General features: G+C 41.5%; 1 protein-coding gene across 2 annotated transcripts in view; it reads left to right on the forward strand.

Moving 5' to 3' along the window:
- CDH2 (cadherin 2) overlaps window positions 1–16,295 on the forward strand; it is a 214,138-nt gene that overhangs the window by 14,689 nt on the left and 183,154 nt on the right. For both annotated transcript variants that reach the window (XM_049620262.1, XM_049620263.1), the window contains exon 2: window positions 14,003–14,114. In XM_049620262.1, the coding sequence (XP_049476219.1) occupies window positions 14,003–14,114 (112 nt within the window). The remainder of the gene's footprint in view (window positions 1–14,002; window positions 14,115–16,295) is intronic.

Below are 16,295 nucleotides of genomic sequence, written 5' to 3' on the forward strand. Positions count from 1 at the left end.
GTCGAGGATTGTGAGCCTTCTTGAAAGCTGACTAATGTAATTAAATGTAGTATTTGCTAAGTGCTTACTATGTGCCAAGCCAAGGTCTTCACCTGCATTGTCTCCTGTAATCCTCACATCAGCTCCCTGAGATAGGAAGGCATTATCCTCACTATCCATTTTACAAATGTCTGAATGAAGCCTGGCTTAACCCATTCACTCAAAGGCACACCTCTAGGATGTGGCCATTGAGGACTTGAACAGTGTTCCTTGGAAGTCTGCAAGAATAGAGCAGCGGGAACAAGATAAGCCTGTCTATTCTAGATTTTGAAGGTTGCAGCCTGGAAGAGAATTTGGACTTTAGAATCAAGACTTGAAGGATTTTAGTTTCAGGGAGCAACTTTGGCCTTAGGAATGGGAAAATTTAGTAGACTGAGCCAGAATTAGGGTTGTCTACCATGGAAGTAGGCAGTTTCTGTCACTGGTCACATGGCCCCTTGGTGGTGATTTTAAGACATGCGAGTAGCTGAAGGATGGTTGACAGTTCTGTGAATTGCCCTGTTTTTCCTGACCCAGCATTGTAGGCACTGAGTAATTCAGAGGTACATGTGACTTTCTGTTCCCAGCACCTGGGTTACCCCGAGCACTTGAAGAGACTTGGCTGTCTGCTCTCAGACCTTCAGCATTCAGACATTCTGGTGGGCTTGTGACCCTGCTGGTGGTATAAAGATGTTATGAAGCCTGGCCTGGTTTTGATCTTTCAGCCTTGGCCTTTGAGAGTATTCAGTAATATTGAGACTTTGTATGCAATTTGAGTGTCTTTAAAGAAACCTAGTAATTGGTGCTTCTTATCCATCTAAGTTCTGGACTATTAAGGTAAAACAGTCAGCAGATCGAAAGCCAAAATACAACCTTTATCGCTGACAAAGACAAGGGTGGAGAATGTGGATTAAATATGTATGATCTTCGAATTAATTTCCCCCTTGCCTCCCCTCTTCAGCAGTCCTGGGTGAGGGCCAGCCTCCTACCTGGGGACCCTGCTCTTGTAAGTTCCCCTGCAGCATAACTATATCTGCACTGAGTAGGCAGGCTGGCTCCCAACAGAAAAGACGTAATGAAGGTACTGGACTCTGTATGCCCAGTTGTTTCACACGAACCTGCCAGAGAGGTAGATGTAGGTCAGGAGTGCTATTGCTAGTGTAGCTCCCTCTACTTGAAAGTAGCGAGTAAGGGTTCCATTAACAGTTGGACTAACTGTTGAACTTATGTTCTTAACTACCAAGCATGTGCTCATCTGGAAGTGTGGCAATCGCCCACGGAGAGGGAGATGGGCCTCTGTCAGGTCAGTCTTATTTCCAACCTCATGAGGCCTTGGAAGATCAATAGCTTTACTTTTTTAAGAGTCCTTAAACCTAATGAGGCATGTGGGATGATCATAGCAGTAATTGCATAGCCTACAAAGTTAGAAGGCAAACCCATCTTGATCCTAGAAGATTCATCCCAGGCACAGTTATGACCCCATGGCCTGTCTCTAAGTGTCCCAAAGACCACAATAGAGAACCCAGGGTATCTGAGGGAAAGACTCACAGTGGGTGGAGAAAACCTTCTTTGGTTCACAGGCTTACCCAAATGCAAATCAGGCTAAGCCTCTTGTCTATAATCCTTGACCTTTGAAGGAAACACAGAGTTCAAAGGGGAAATGAATGCTTAAAGCTATTTAATATTCTGGATGAGAAAGAAAGGCACCTCAAAGAAGACAGGGATTGCCACCATCGGATGTTTCTGAACCTTGCACATAGCAGTATCTCAAATGCCAGCTTTCTCAAAGATAATCCAGAATGCATGGGTGGATCCCCTCTCCCCAGGTAAGTACAAAGTCCTTAATATAACCTCCAAATGGGAACCTCTCCCTGATGAGTTTTGGTTTACAACCAACACATTCAACCTCCTACTTTACCTTTCCCTGTGAGCCTCTTGAGACTGACAGCCTGGTGGTGTCACCAGTGTGGGCTCTGTCGGGTAGGTGGCTGTGGGACATAGTGTCTTGGGAGCAGACGTTTTCACTCTCTTGCCACTTGCTGTGGAGTTGCTTTGGCCAGAAAGGCCATCTGCAAGGCAGGAATTCTCCTTCATTTGTAAAGACCAGTCCGGACCTCTTGGTGGAAACTGATCCTTGAGCCTGTGGACCAGTTATGAGAATCCAAGTTGCGCCTTCGTTTGCGTCTGACTGCAGACCAGAAGTGGAGTCGGCCAATCCAGCACTGCCTTCTAGACCTGAGAGTAATAATTTCAAGTGAGAGCCTTTTGATAGGCTTCTGTAATTCAGTGTCTCTTAAAAATAGCAAATATTTTTCTGCTCAGTAGTCTTTAGGCAGTAGATGTTGAAATAATCTCCCTTTTTTGTGCCTCAGCTGTCTCTGCGTCTTTAGCCAGGGGCCCCTGGACACCTCCAGCAGTTCTGAGCTGCCTCAGGCCTTTGCCAGGGCCAAGCTGCAGGGGCCCTCACCCAAAAGTGTTCATCATCTGGCTAAGGCCACCACATGTCCCGCCTCTTTTCTGAGATCCTTGGCCTACAGCTTTTCCTGAGGTCCACTGTCACCGGCTCTAGGCCCTACCTCTGTAAACAGCCACTTTCCTGGAGAATAACCACCATAAGTTGTGGTCACACAGCAAGATCAAAATACCCTGTGGTTTAGGAATTAAAGCCTCTTGATGTTAAAAGCTACCTGCCCAACTATAAAAACCAGCCACACTGCACAATCAAGGCTGCAAACCATCAAGCTGAAAAACATGCAGGGCCATAGTAAAACATCCTTTCTCCCCTGCCTGGAGACCCAGTACCTCCATGAGTATTTTCTTCCCCAAAGTTGGATTCCTTTTTTATTATTTGCCAAGATCCCCAGATAGTATACCAAGTGCAAGTTTCTGAAGGGGCCCAATAAATAAGACCTCTCCTCCTAAACCCAGTTCTAAACCAAGTGAAATATAAACCAGCATAGTCAACTGTTGGGAAAGGAAAATATCACAGGGTTCTGATAAGGGCTGCACTGGAGGGTGTGGCTTTGGTGGGTTGCTAATGGGGAACCCCAAAATTCCACAGACATGCACACTGAGTTGTAGGCAGTTCTGGATACCCTTCCCTACCCCCACATGCTGCCGGGGATCTGCAAACTCCCAGCATGGAAAATGAGATCACCACCCTTATTTTTTGTGGCCTGTGACTCCCCAGTGGGAGGAGTAGGGAGCAGGGCTGGGCACCAGCTGCCCAGATTGTTCCTTTGAATTCAGCCTTCAGATAAATTCAGTTTCTCCTTCTCTCCAGGGTAGTAGTTCACAAACTTCTTGGTCTTAGGATCCTTTCACACTCTTAAAAATTATTGAGTGCCCCCATGAGCTTTGGCGATGTGGGTAATATCTGTTGGTGTTTAACAAATTAGAAATTAAACTGAGAAAATTGGATATTTAATTCATTTAAAAATATTAAACCCATTATATATGTAACATAAATACCAATTATTATGAAAAATAGCTGTATTTTCCAAAGCAGAAAAGTGAAATTCGTGGGAAGAGTAGCATTGTGCTTTTTTATTTTTGTAAATCTCCTTAGTGTCTGGCTTAATAGAAGACGGTTGGATTCCTGTATCTGCTTCTGCATTTACTCTGTTAAGGTATCACACATCACCTAGCCTCTGGAGTATTTCCATTTTACACTTGTGAGAGATTGAGAATGAAAAGACAAATAATGTTATTTTATTATGAAAAGTTTTTGCCTTTTCAGATCACTCTCTTAGAAGGATCTTGGGGACCTGTAGTGCTCCCCAGATCACACTTTGAGAACTGCCACCCAGGGTGGGACTAACTGGTGTATTGGAAAGAGGTGGGAGTGTTAAGAGTTAGCAGAGTTCCTTCCACATGGAAAGAAGTTCTGGAGGAGAGGAAGCATTCCCCCTCTACAGGTTACATGGTGAAACCGTCCAAATGCCAGCCTTGAATCACTCACCATAACCATGGGTGGAAGAAAATGCTGGTCTTCAGCCCCAGAGTTGAGTCCGGAACTGATGATATTAGCTCTGTAACCTCTGAGTTAGCATGCAGGGCTCGTGGGCTTAGTTCTTTATTGCTTCACCTATTAGAACACCACTGGACAGGGTGCTACTGGGGGAACGAGTTCAGGAATGACTTTGAACTCTGATGTTATTGACAGTGCCCTCTTCTCAGTGCAGCACATTTCTGGAAGCTGTGCCGTGAATGTTATTTTCTCACAAGAATGATGGTATAATTGGGTTGGGTTTATCTTATCAAGGACTCAGAGTTAGATAAATCATCACGATGGCCAGCTATTCAAATTAATTCAGAGTTATGGAGACTAGAAACCATTTTTAAAAAGTGAAACTATTAAAAAAAAAAATGAAACCATGCTCCAGGTTTTATGAAACAGGCCTAACTGTGGTTGAATATAAGAGACTCTGGAATATAGGAAGTGCACAAAGAGTCTATTACTATAGACTGTAATTATTTCCTCATCAGCATCGCGTACTGAAAATTAATATACTAATCATGATATGTATTTGCTGATAGTTTTCCATGTGTACTTTTAGAAGAGTTGGAGGGAGGTGGAGGGGCTTTGATTTGGTAGCTTAAAAGAACACATGTTTACGTAAGTTTGAGCTGATGTCTTTTCCTCTCCCAATTTTTTTCCCTAGTGTACAGAAACATTGGAATTATTTTATTGACAAATATTGTCTTGTATTATTTTATTGTGATTGTCCTATCACAATCATTTAAGAATCATTTTAGGAAAAAACAATTATAATGGTAGCAGATCCACTCAGTCTTAATTCATATAGGACAAGTTCCAGTGCCTAGGCAGTCAAGTATTCTGTGTCAGTGTGTGTGGATACTTTCTGATGTTTCTGTCCCTGATCCAGCAGTGGGTAAGGGTGGTCCCCAAAGCCATTCGGTGCTGGTTTGAATACCATCCCTAAATTGACTAGTTAAGTGACCTAGAGCAATTTCCTTTCAATTTGCTTCCTTGCTTGCAAAATGGCACTATTCTAGTATTCTAGTACCTTCCTCATAGGGTTGTTGTGAAGACTGTTGAGATATAATGCACGGAAAGCACTGAAGTGCAGATCCTGGGACATGGTAAGCAGTCAATAAATATTAGTAATCATCAATACTCAGTATATTTAACATACCTAAGTTGATTATAAACACAGTCTGATGCTAAGTAATGCACTGTTTGATGACGTTTTGAACATGGCACGTCAGCATATTGCAGTCTCTGGTGAGTGTAATGAGCTGATGGGCAAAATCGATGTAAGCCAGGATTGGTCATCTCTACTGAATTGCCTTAGGCACTTGTGGAACTTTTAATGACAGTCTAATTGTAGGACTGCCTGAGCCACTGTCTCTCGATAGTGTTATACTTTCACAAGCCAAGCCCATCAGTACATGTAGTGTTGCTACCCATTACATTAAGTCCACGACACTTACTGGTAAACTCGTCTGTGTTCTGGGATTCTGCTGCACGAAGCCTTGATGCCCAGGAAGCCTCTTCTAGCATGGCTGCTGAGATAGGAGATGGCACAGATCTCTGGGGAACTTGACTTGATATGTGTTTGTATGTGGTCCTAAGCTTTGGGAGGTTCAACTCCTGAGAAGTTGACACTCTACACCACACTTTGAATGTGAAACTCAGATTTTGTCCACCAAGCTGTTGTACTGTGGTGCTGTCCTCTGGCTGTGAGTTCAGTTTCAGTAGAGTTGTCAGCTTCCATGGCCAGCATTGACACTATAATTTGACTATTTGCCATTAAAAGAAATGAACGTCAGAAAAAATAAAAGTGCTGATGCTAGAGATATTCAAGGACCCATCCTCATAATATAACTGAGGCAACGATGGAAATCACTAGGTGGGTCACGGGGGGGGCATTGTGTGGCCTTGGTTGGGGATTCCTTGCATCCAAGCTGGTCTGCATTGTATCATGAAGTTAAAGAGTTAAAGGGCCAGTTCAAAATGCTGGGCTCTCCCTCCAGCGTAGTACCTGGCAAATCAAAAACATCAAAGTGCAGGGTTAAACTTCTGCACATTTCAAGCATGTTTCCAGGGATATGAAATTCAAAGTGTCATCAATGGCATGGCTGACACAGAAAAATCTTGAAAGAGTGGCAGCAACTCTTGAATAATCTTCTTAATGTAGCCTGAACATCATGGGTGGAATCCTGTGAAATGTAGAGAATCTGGCAAATGTAATTGTCTGGTGGTAAATTGGATTAAAAATAAAAAATTAGTCATGCAGAATTGGTCTTGAACAGTCCATTATTCTATTACCATGTACCCCATCAACCACTTAAAAAACGTCTTCACTAGTTGTTTATTTTTGCTTATAGCATTTGGAAGACCTAGCCCCATAATAAAAGTATTACCGTGGTTCCCCCCCCCCCACTTTCCGTTCCCAACACTGCCCACCCTTACCCCACAAGTCACACATCAGGAAGAGGGTTCCACTTGTTTTCTCTTGTACACATTTGTGAATGAATTTTGATTTGTCACCTCGTTTTGTTTTTTTTTCAGAATTCATCCCTCACAAAATGCTTGAAAAATATTTCTCAGGCACTCACGTAGCAAAGAAATAAAAGTCTCCACCAAAGAAAACAACAATATCATAATAATAGCTAACCCTTGTTTTGTGCTGAATCACGAGGCTGATCCCCTACTCCAGTAGTAGCAGTAGCAGTGTTAGTAATGGTAGTAGTAATCCTGGTAGTATAGAGGAAGGCAGGGTACAGGTGAACTTCTATAGCTTGTTAAACTCACACAGGCAGTGGAGACAGGGTTTAAACCCAAGCAGGTTTGCTCCAGAGCCCTGAGTCTTAACCACTACACAGATTACTGCCTTTATTCTCATAAAAAGTAAGGGAGAAAAACCAAGTAAAAGGAGGTTTCAGCTTTGTTGACTGCATGTAATAATCTACTTCGCAGAACTTAAATTGTTACCAGATTCTGTCTATAGCGTATCTGGAAGGGAAAAAAAATGAAGAGATTGATGCTTTGGGGGAAAACATCCAGCTGATTAAATTTGATAACCAAGAGAGCCTCGGCTTTAGTTAGGCGGTCTTCAGAGCCAGGAAGGAAAGATAAAGTTTCTATTAGGTTTGGGCTGCTCTTGGATGTAAAATTTGTAGCCAATAATCATAGATAATCTTGATCAAGAAGAAGATGGAGAGGCAAGGAGATTGAACATCCACTGTGGCTTCAGTGGAATATTTAAAAGCTCAGATTTAGGAGTGACTTGGAGGAAATTGGAAAGCACAGCCAGTGACCGAGGAAGACTATAAAAAAGAATCACGATAACAGCGACCTGAAAGAGTAGTGGACTTAGAGCTATAAAGCTCACAGTATTGAGACTACAGGAAAATTTCAACGAGACCAAAAGTGACGTCATTGTGAGTTCAGGACCGGAACAGATAGACTAATACTAAGAGGCAAGCAGTACTCCTCAACTCCTATTACACTTCTGTCCTTTCTAGACAAGGAGGTCGATCTTCAGCCTGGGAAGAGTAGAGCGCATACTTGTAAGAGGAAATTGAAACTCAAGATAGGTGAACTGATTGTGTGAGAACGCAGGGCAGCTCTGAATGAGTTCAGCTCCTCTGGCCAGCATGAATTTCATCCTCGCGGGCCAAGCGGACTTTTGCTGCCTGCTTGGAATCTTTGAAGAATTGTGGAGGGGAGGAAAATCAGTAAAGGATCAGGGATGGAATAATGCCCCAATTAAATGCAAAGGAAAACACAAAATGAAGAAAGTGTCATTTTCAGAGAAAAGAATAGAGAGCCCCATGGCTGACCTAGAGCAGAACTCTGGAACCAGTTTCAATGTTCACATGTACACAGTGGCTAGGAAACAGCCTAGAATTGTTAAAAGCGGGAAAAACAATTGTTTATTGCTTCTTGTTGCTAGGTTATTAGGCTCGAAGGCTAGGGCAAACAGGTATGCTGTGCCTGGAGTCCGGAAAGGTTTCAGGAGGTAGATGGGGGCGGATGTGTGACCACTGCCTGCTGCACTGGTACTTCTTAAGTGTACCAGCTTACCCATCACTTGTCTTGAAATTCTGTGTGAGTGAGTCACGGTTTGGACCCAGGAATCTGCGTTTTAGAAGAATGTCCCAGATTACTTGCTATGCTGGAGCAAGGTTGGGAACTCAGGAGCTGTAAGAAACACGCCGTGAGTTGGATTTGTGTTGTCATAAGTGTTAATACTGTGACTGCCAGCTAATGCATCAAATAACCATGTGCCAGACACTCTCACAAGCGCTTTACACATACGATCTGTTTTAAACCTCACACCTGCCCAATGAGTGGGCGCTGTCTTTATCGTCCATATTGTCTAGATGGGGAACCGTGTCATCTCTGACAGTCTCGGGCAGTCTAGCACTTTGAGAGGCCGTGCTCCACTCCACTCTGCTAACAGCCCCTCTTAAGAGGCCTGGCTTAGGGCTCCGGGGTGGTGGGAAGGGTGATGTCTGGGCATGTGTCACACCTTGTCTTTAGTGTCTGAGTAGTGTCTTTATGAAGACTTTGGGGTGCCTCAGACTTTCTAAATGCAGAGAGCTGGAGGGGGGGATGACTAAATCTAGGTGGAATTATTAATTTATCACCATCAAATCTGGGAAGATTAAATGTAAATTGCTGCCCCTTAGGGCCAAAATCAGCTGCAAAGATACTGGAAGCCATGACTTAATCGTTTTCCGGTAAAAAAGATCAGGGTTGTTTGGGTTGACTACAAGCTCAATATAAATCAACAAGCCTTTGTCTCTGTGGCACCTTTTGCCTGGAATGCCCTTTTCCACTTCCTCCTCTTTCTCCTGGCAAATTTTTAATCATCTTTAAAGACAGAGCCTAAATGTCACTACAGCTATGGAGTCTTCTTTGATTTCTACAGGCAGATTTATCATCCCATTCTTTCTGCTTCTTTAGCACTTTGTTCTTGGTGTTATAATTTGGTGATTATCTTTCTTAGTTTGTGCCACCCAAGTTCACACTCACTCAGTTGGAAACGTGGGGGAAGACATCATTTCCTTTCTCCCTCTCTTCCACCATGAATCCCAGGCCTCACTAAGCCTATCAGTTTTAACTCATATCATACTGATACGATCTCCCTCTTCCTCATTCCTGCAGCCCTGTCCCATTCGTCTGTGTCCTGACTTGTACCCCAGCTGTCACTTGTCAATCCCCCCACCCATTTTCCCACAAAGCATCAGAGACTTCTCGGTCAAATGCAGTCTGCCGGTGCTTAAAATCTGTTCCTGGCTCTTCATAGCCAAGAGGATAACCCCAAGCCCCCAACCATTTATGACCTAACCCTGTCTAACTCTCCAGCCTCAACTTTTGACTTCCTGCCTTGCTTCTTGGACTCCAATGACACTGAACTCATTGTAATTCCCCAGGCAGTATGCTGTTTCTTGCCACCTTGTTCCAGCTCAACAGTGACTGTCTGGGATGGCTTCCCAGCCCCCCACACCGCCTGGCTACTCCTGGGTTCTGCTTGGGAGGCCCCCAGACCCCTGCCCTGGGCTCTCCGTATGTCTCTACCTCCCAGCTGCCACTTTCTGTTGCAGTCACTTTTTATTTTGCTCCCGTGTTAAGCCTTGAACTTCTTAAAGGCAGTGAGGGTGTCTTGTTTCCATTGGCAAATGGACACTCAGTACAAGTTTCTGGAAAGAATTGTATTGCATTTGTTCTACTTGGAAAGACTTCTTACTTAGCATCTTACTTCTTCCTCTTCCTGGATATGAGGTCTTCAGTATCTTAACACTCCTCTGAGTGAGAACCTATTTGCACACTTCTAAAATGAAGTTAACTTCACCCCCCACAAGGGGCTATTGTGAGAATTAGGTGAGATAGCAATGTTCTATAACACTATTACAGGGATTGCGGACTACAGCTCTGATGCCCATTTTTGTATGGCGAAGAATGTTTTTTACATTTTCAAATGCTTTTAAAAAATCAAAAGAAGAAAAATATTTTTGACACTTGAAACTGAAATGAAAATTAAATTTCAGTGTCTATATATAAAGTTTTATTTGAATTTATAGAGCTGTGTTCATTCATTTCCCATTGTCTATTACTTCTTTTGCATTGCAGCAGCAGAGTTGAGGAGTTTCGACAAAGATACCAAGGCTTGTCAAGCCTCAAATGTTTACATCTGACCCCTTAGAGAAGAATGTTTGCTGACCCCTACCTTATTCAAATAGTAGGAAAATGCATGTGATTCGCAAGCTCCTCTGTGCACCACAGAGAATGTTTTCAGGGAAAAGTTTCTGTCTTTGAACTTTTAGAGGCTCCTCATGGGTCCGGCAGAGTGATCTGTTAATGGTGAGGCAAAGCCACAGAGGAACTGTTTCAGTTTTCTGAAAAGTTTTCTTACTGGATGTTCCAGTGAGAGTTTGGTGGACTGTTTGAAAAGACAGTGAACTTCCCACTGCTGGGGGTGTTATAGGGTAAATTGACCCCCATTTTTCATGGGTTGCTAAAGAAGAGCGTGTCTCACTCTTGGCCCTATTGATGTCTTGGGCTGGATCATTCTCTGCGGTGGGGGCTGGCCTGTGTGTTGTGTGATGAGTAGCAGCATCCCTGGCCTTTAGCCCCTAAAAGCCAGTCGCACCCTCCTCCCCAGTTGCAGCAACTGAAAATGTGTCCTTATGTTTAATAATTCTTGGAGCCCGTCTTTAAGAAAACACATTCTAGAATAACAGAATGTTATGTTATGAATCCATTTTGTCTTAGGGAAGAAGAATTTAGAAAAGTGTGGCTGTTTAAGATGAATATGAAAGTCTCATAAAGTAACATATGACCCCCATGGGTATGAATATTGGTAGTCAGCTGTTAGAAATGTGCCTTACAAACATGGTTTCAGAGATTCTCACAGCCTCCTTCTGCAGGTAGGCCCCCTTTCCTAGATGAGACTAAACAAAGAGGTTGGACAAAGGATAACATGTTGAGGACAGAAATGAAATTCCCTTCTCTGAAATAAGGTGGAGACGGAAACTCAGAAGTGAACATTCCCAGAATTACTGACGGACTTGATTCGACCTTGAGATTCCATTCCTGTGGGTTTGGATGAGGAACATGTTGCCGCTTATTCTCCCACCTTAGAGCAGATCCACCAGAAAACAAGACACTAGCAATGGAGCTAAAGAAAAGGTTGCAGTTTCCCTCTAGTCTTTAGACTTTATTGATCTCTGGGTGTTTGTGTATATACCTGCCCACTGCCCTCACCCCAATGCCCATGTTGGAATGTGACCCCTATTTACTGCACATCGCCCATTGTCTGCCTCCGTCCTGCTGCCCCTACAGAGCTCTGTTCCTACCTACCCTACGTTGGAGCCCTGCCACGGCCTCCCTCTGCAGAAGCCTGGACTGGAGGTGAACAGGCCTACCTGTAACCCATCAGTGAGGCACAGATTTACAACACCTTGGTCCATTTTATATGGTGAACTGGAGTGTTCCCTTTAGTTGTTTTGGTTAACCCAAAGCAAAAGCTTTCACTTAATGAGTGCTGCCCTTTGCCAGGTCCAGTACAAGCACTTGGATATTTCCAGAAGGCAAGAATGAAAATACCATCCAGTGTCCCTAACCTGATGGGTGTTGGAAGCTTGACTCCTGACTTCCACTTAGTCTTTAATGTTTTCTCTTTCTTAGTATGAAATATATAGAACATACGGGATAAGTAGGGGATAATATAATTTGCACCCATGTTCCTATGCATATCTCCACATCTTGCTCTATTTGATTTAAATTCTTTTTGAAAGAAATGAATTATTACAAATAAAATCAAAGCCACTTGTATGACGCTTCCTGACATCTTTCTTATCTCGCCCTCCCCTGGGTGGGGTAGCTGCTGTCCTCAGTTTGGTGTTACCACTACATTGTGTGTTTTTATATTCCTGCTTGATGTATGTCAATAACTTCACATTATCTTTATATTAAACTTTATGTACAAAAATGGAGTCATCAATCATGCTTTAAACATTTTTTTTTTTGCAAGATTCATGCTGCAGAGTGCTCTGTCTCCAGTCTGAGTTTGGAATGTTGCTTAAATAGATTTCTGAACTTACCTAAAAATAATAGTCATCCCTAGGTTGATTTATAATTAAGTTTCTCTTGCAGTCTTCCATGGATGTTAAAGAAACTGTTTGTTTGGAGATGTAACCCTGGGGATAAATGTAGCTCTAATTCTTCATTCTAATGCTGTTGCATGTTTTTTGTTTGTTTGTGTGTTTGTTTGTTTGTTTGGTAGTGGGAGAATTTTGATGGACGTTTAGTTAGTCTTTAGGTCCTGCTGTTACAACCGTGCTGCAGTGAACGTGTGAGCATTCCTGCACACGTTGACTGGAGCACCCATAGGAAAGTTTCCATAGGAATATACTCACCGTGTAGGCAAGGATGTATCCACAGTCATCTCTACTAGAGTTTTCCAAGTTGTGCTCCGTGGTGTCTGTGCCAGCTTCCACTAATACGTGTGTGAGGGAGTTGCCTGCTCTGGATCCTTGACTTGATACAGTCCTTTCTTGCACATGACAAACTGAAACTGCTAATTTGAAGGGTCTGAACTAATATCTCACTGTGGCTCCTAATACTTTTTTGCGATTAAATACTGTGCAATATTGAACAAGGTTCAAATTTACTTTTTGCTTTATTTTCCCAGATCTGAAAAGAGCAGTTTAAATATTAGATTAGTGTGGGTTTTTATGGCTTTCGTATTTGCAAAACTTCTCATGCATAATCCCGGTAGTCCTTTCATGGTGAGGCTGCGCTGTATTGCTTTGACAGCTGCTTTCAGGTCTCTCTCTTTCTGGGGCTTCCCTTCCTCCTTCCTCCCAATTTCTGATTCTCCTCACCAGTGCAGATTGCTCCTAATGCTAGCCTTGCCAATACTGCAGTCCCTCCCTCTGTCGGCTTCTGTAGGCTCTTCCTCCTCCTGCATTTGGATCCCCATCACTGCAGGGTGAAGTTTCCTATAATTAATGTCGACACTGCACAAGTGCTATTGAGCGCCGTGATGATGTCAGTAGGGCTGGAAGACATAGTGAAGCTAACTTGAAGGGGTAAGTGGATAGAACTTGGTATGGTTGAGTTTTAGTCGTGTGGGTGGTTAAAGGTTATGTGATAACAGAGAGGAAGATGGCAAGAGAGACTTTCTAATTTTTTTAAAATTTTTTAGAGTTTATTTATTTTGAGAGAAAGAGAGAGCACAAGTGGGGGAGGAGCAGAGAGAGAGAGAATCCCGCACTGTCAACACAGAGCCCAATGTGGGGCTCGAACTCATGAACTGTGAGATCATGACCTGAGACGAAACCAAGAGTCAGATGCTTAACCAACTGAGCCACTCAGGTGCCCTGAGACTTTCTAATTTTTAAGTATAAAAAGGAAACATAATTGTATTAATCTTTATTTACATTTTTAATGTATCCTTGCCAAAGTAGAGAAATATATACTTTTGATTAGTTGTTTTTTTTTCCTTGGTGCAGAATACTCTATATCCTGCAGTATGTGGTAGTTTTGTTTTTTAATTATCAGAGTATATTGAAACAAACTTCATAGCCTGGGAATTTGATGAGGATATAAAAATCTATATACTTGAATATACATGTTTCTTGAAAAGTTAAGTTGGCGGTGGTGATTTGTGGAGCCTAAAAACTATTTGGCTGTCCCCTACCCCTGGTCCACTTGATAATTCTTCAGTCACAATGACCATTTTAATGGAAATGTGTGGTCTTTAGAAGAACCTAGAATGTGTATTATTTCGATTTTACTGGACAGGACAAGTGGGATTTGTTTCTTCTACTCCAGTTATCAAAAAGATTAACCCTTTGCCCTCTACATTCTAATTGTAACTGTTCGGAAACAAAGGGGTTGTTTGTACAAGATAGCTGAAAAATCGAGGCTTTATGCCAAGTGGAATGTTTCTCGGTTGAAGGAGGTAGCAATCATTGCACACATTTTTTTCTTGTGTTGCAGGCGTCTGTAGAGGCTTCTGGTGAAATCGCATTATGCAAGACTGGATTTCCTGAAGATGTTTACAGTGCAGTCTTATCGCAGGATGTGCATGAAGGACAGCCTCTTCTCAATGGTACTATCTTAAAAGATATATTTGTACATACAGTGTCTATGCTCTTGAAACAAATTAGCCATTAAAAAGTCTCTAAATCATCTCTACTGTATAACAAGTATGAATTTTTCACAATCACTATAATGAGACTGTAGGGACTTTATTTTAGGATTACAGAAGAGCTTATGAATCTCTTATGTACATAATTGGAAGGCTCCTAATCTCTTGAAAACTTCAGAATTCTTCCATTTTTAATTTATGGTAGAAACCATTATGCAATTAATTTTTAGGTTTTTCTGCACACATTTTACTTATGTTGAAGAATACTATTTGCCAAACATGTGATTCTAATAGGGATTCTTTACAGCAAAAAATCCACTTAATATTTTGAGTTAAAGAAATACATTGTTTGTAGAAATTACTGGATAGCTAATTTAGTTGTTAACATGTGAATTTCAAATATAGACACATCTCCTATTTAAATGTGGATCAAGTTCATTGTACTTATCATGACAGTAAGTCTAGATAAAATCCGAAATAAAACTTTGAGTATCATAAACAAACTTGAAAGCCCCCCTCTTTTTTTTAATCTCTAATTGAAAGCAAATACAATTTTGGTTAGTAGTATTTTCATGGACTTATTTATCATTACATAAAATGTCATTGAAATGTGAAAGCAAAAAGAATTGATTAGTAAGTTGTATTTGAATTGTAATTCCCCCACAAATCGTGCATATCTCTAAGGCTGTTTTAGAGAGCTCTTTTTAGAAAATCCGTGCAACCTCAGCTAATTAATTTACATAAGGCTGTACCACACAGCCTTAATTGAAGTGTCTCTGCAGCACTGACAAACCTTAGTGGTGTAATACTTAAGAATACCATAGACAGAGGACTTTGAAATGTAAATGGCCTCTTGGCTACTAAGGTTCTTTAGTGCAGATTATCGTTTTATTTTCATTTCTATTCTAATGTGATTTGCTCATACCTATGTGATCTTTCTGAAGTTGATTTTTTTTTAAAGATGTCTTTCTGTTCTTGCCTTATTACCTGGTATTTTAATGAGTAAATGTTAAATTAGTCTGTCTCAACACCGAATTGCTCATCTAATGGGTAATGGTTGACATGTTAGAGGCTTAAGTCAAATCATAATTTTACTCACTATGAGTCTTGGAGTTCTTCCACACATTTGTCATTTTCTTTAAATCTTTGAATTGTTATGTGGTATCCTAGGACCTACGGGACCTGTAAATATTATTTGAATACTGAAAACAAAATGTGTTGATCACGCTTCTCTGGAATAATTCAGCCAGAGAATAAATACCAGTGGAATTTGCTGAATTTTTGCAATTTATTTCTGAGATTCATTTTTAAATGGATAATTCTTTCTATTTGTCTCTTTTCCTTAAAGCTTGCTGAAATTTGCTAGTTACAAATCAACACACGGTCTGTCGTTAGAAACCACTGATTTAAGATGAAGTACATTGGCACGTTGAATGGTTTTGAAAATGAAAGCCTGTTTTCTAATTATTAGATAATGCTGTTGAGGGTAGAAATTGGGCACAGTTGCCTGCCAGGGTCTTGTTAGTATAGCCTAGAAACTGGCTAGAGTTATGTGAAAGATTGAAACTGCTTTTGACTTTGTGCTCTAGCCATCACTGAGACAAGCGTGTATCATGGTCTCTGATAGAACTTCTGTGCGTTGGTATGCCCAACTGTTACTGTTGTTACCTCTTAGCCTTTTTTAAAAAACTGTTTCTCTCATGCCATACCATTACCTTTTTCCTTGTCACTCATAATTAATGCTAAAGGACACCAGTGTCTGAAAGCTTAAAACAAAGTTCAAGATATTGATTAGTAGAAAGAATGTTTTTGGGTGAGGAAGAAAATTGACACAGGCTTTTGTGAAATATCCACTTTTTTTTTTTTTTTTTTTTAAACAAAAGTGCTGTCACCAGTGAAGTTTCCTTTGGAGAATTGTTATTTAGAAGAATTCTACATTTTTACCTTTTCTATCTTTTTGGATGTTTTAGTGGGATAATGATGGCAAGGTGCATCTATACACTGAACCTGAATACCATGCCATGGCCATGTTCATGAATTCTGTGCGCTGAAGTTCACTTACCTTACATTTACTAAATCTGAAAGGGATCTATTGCTCGACCAACCAGAGTGATCCTTTTTGCCAGGTTTTGTGATTTATGA

This window comes from Panthera uncia (genome assembly GCF_023721935.1).
Source record: "Panthera uncia isolate 11264 chromosome D3 unlocalized genomic scaffold, Puncia_PCG_1.0 HiC_scaffold_8, whole genome shotgun sequence".
Lineage (NCBI taxonomy): Eukaryota > Metazoa > Chordata > Mammalia > Carnivora > Felidae > Panthera > Panthera uncia.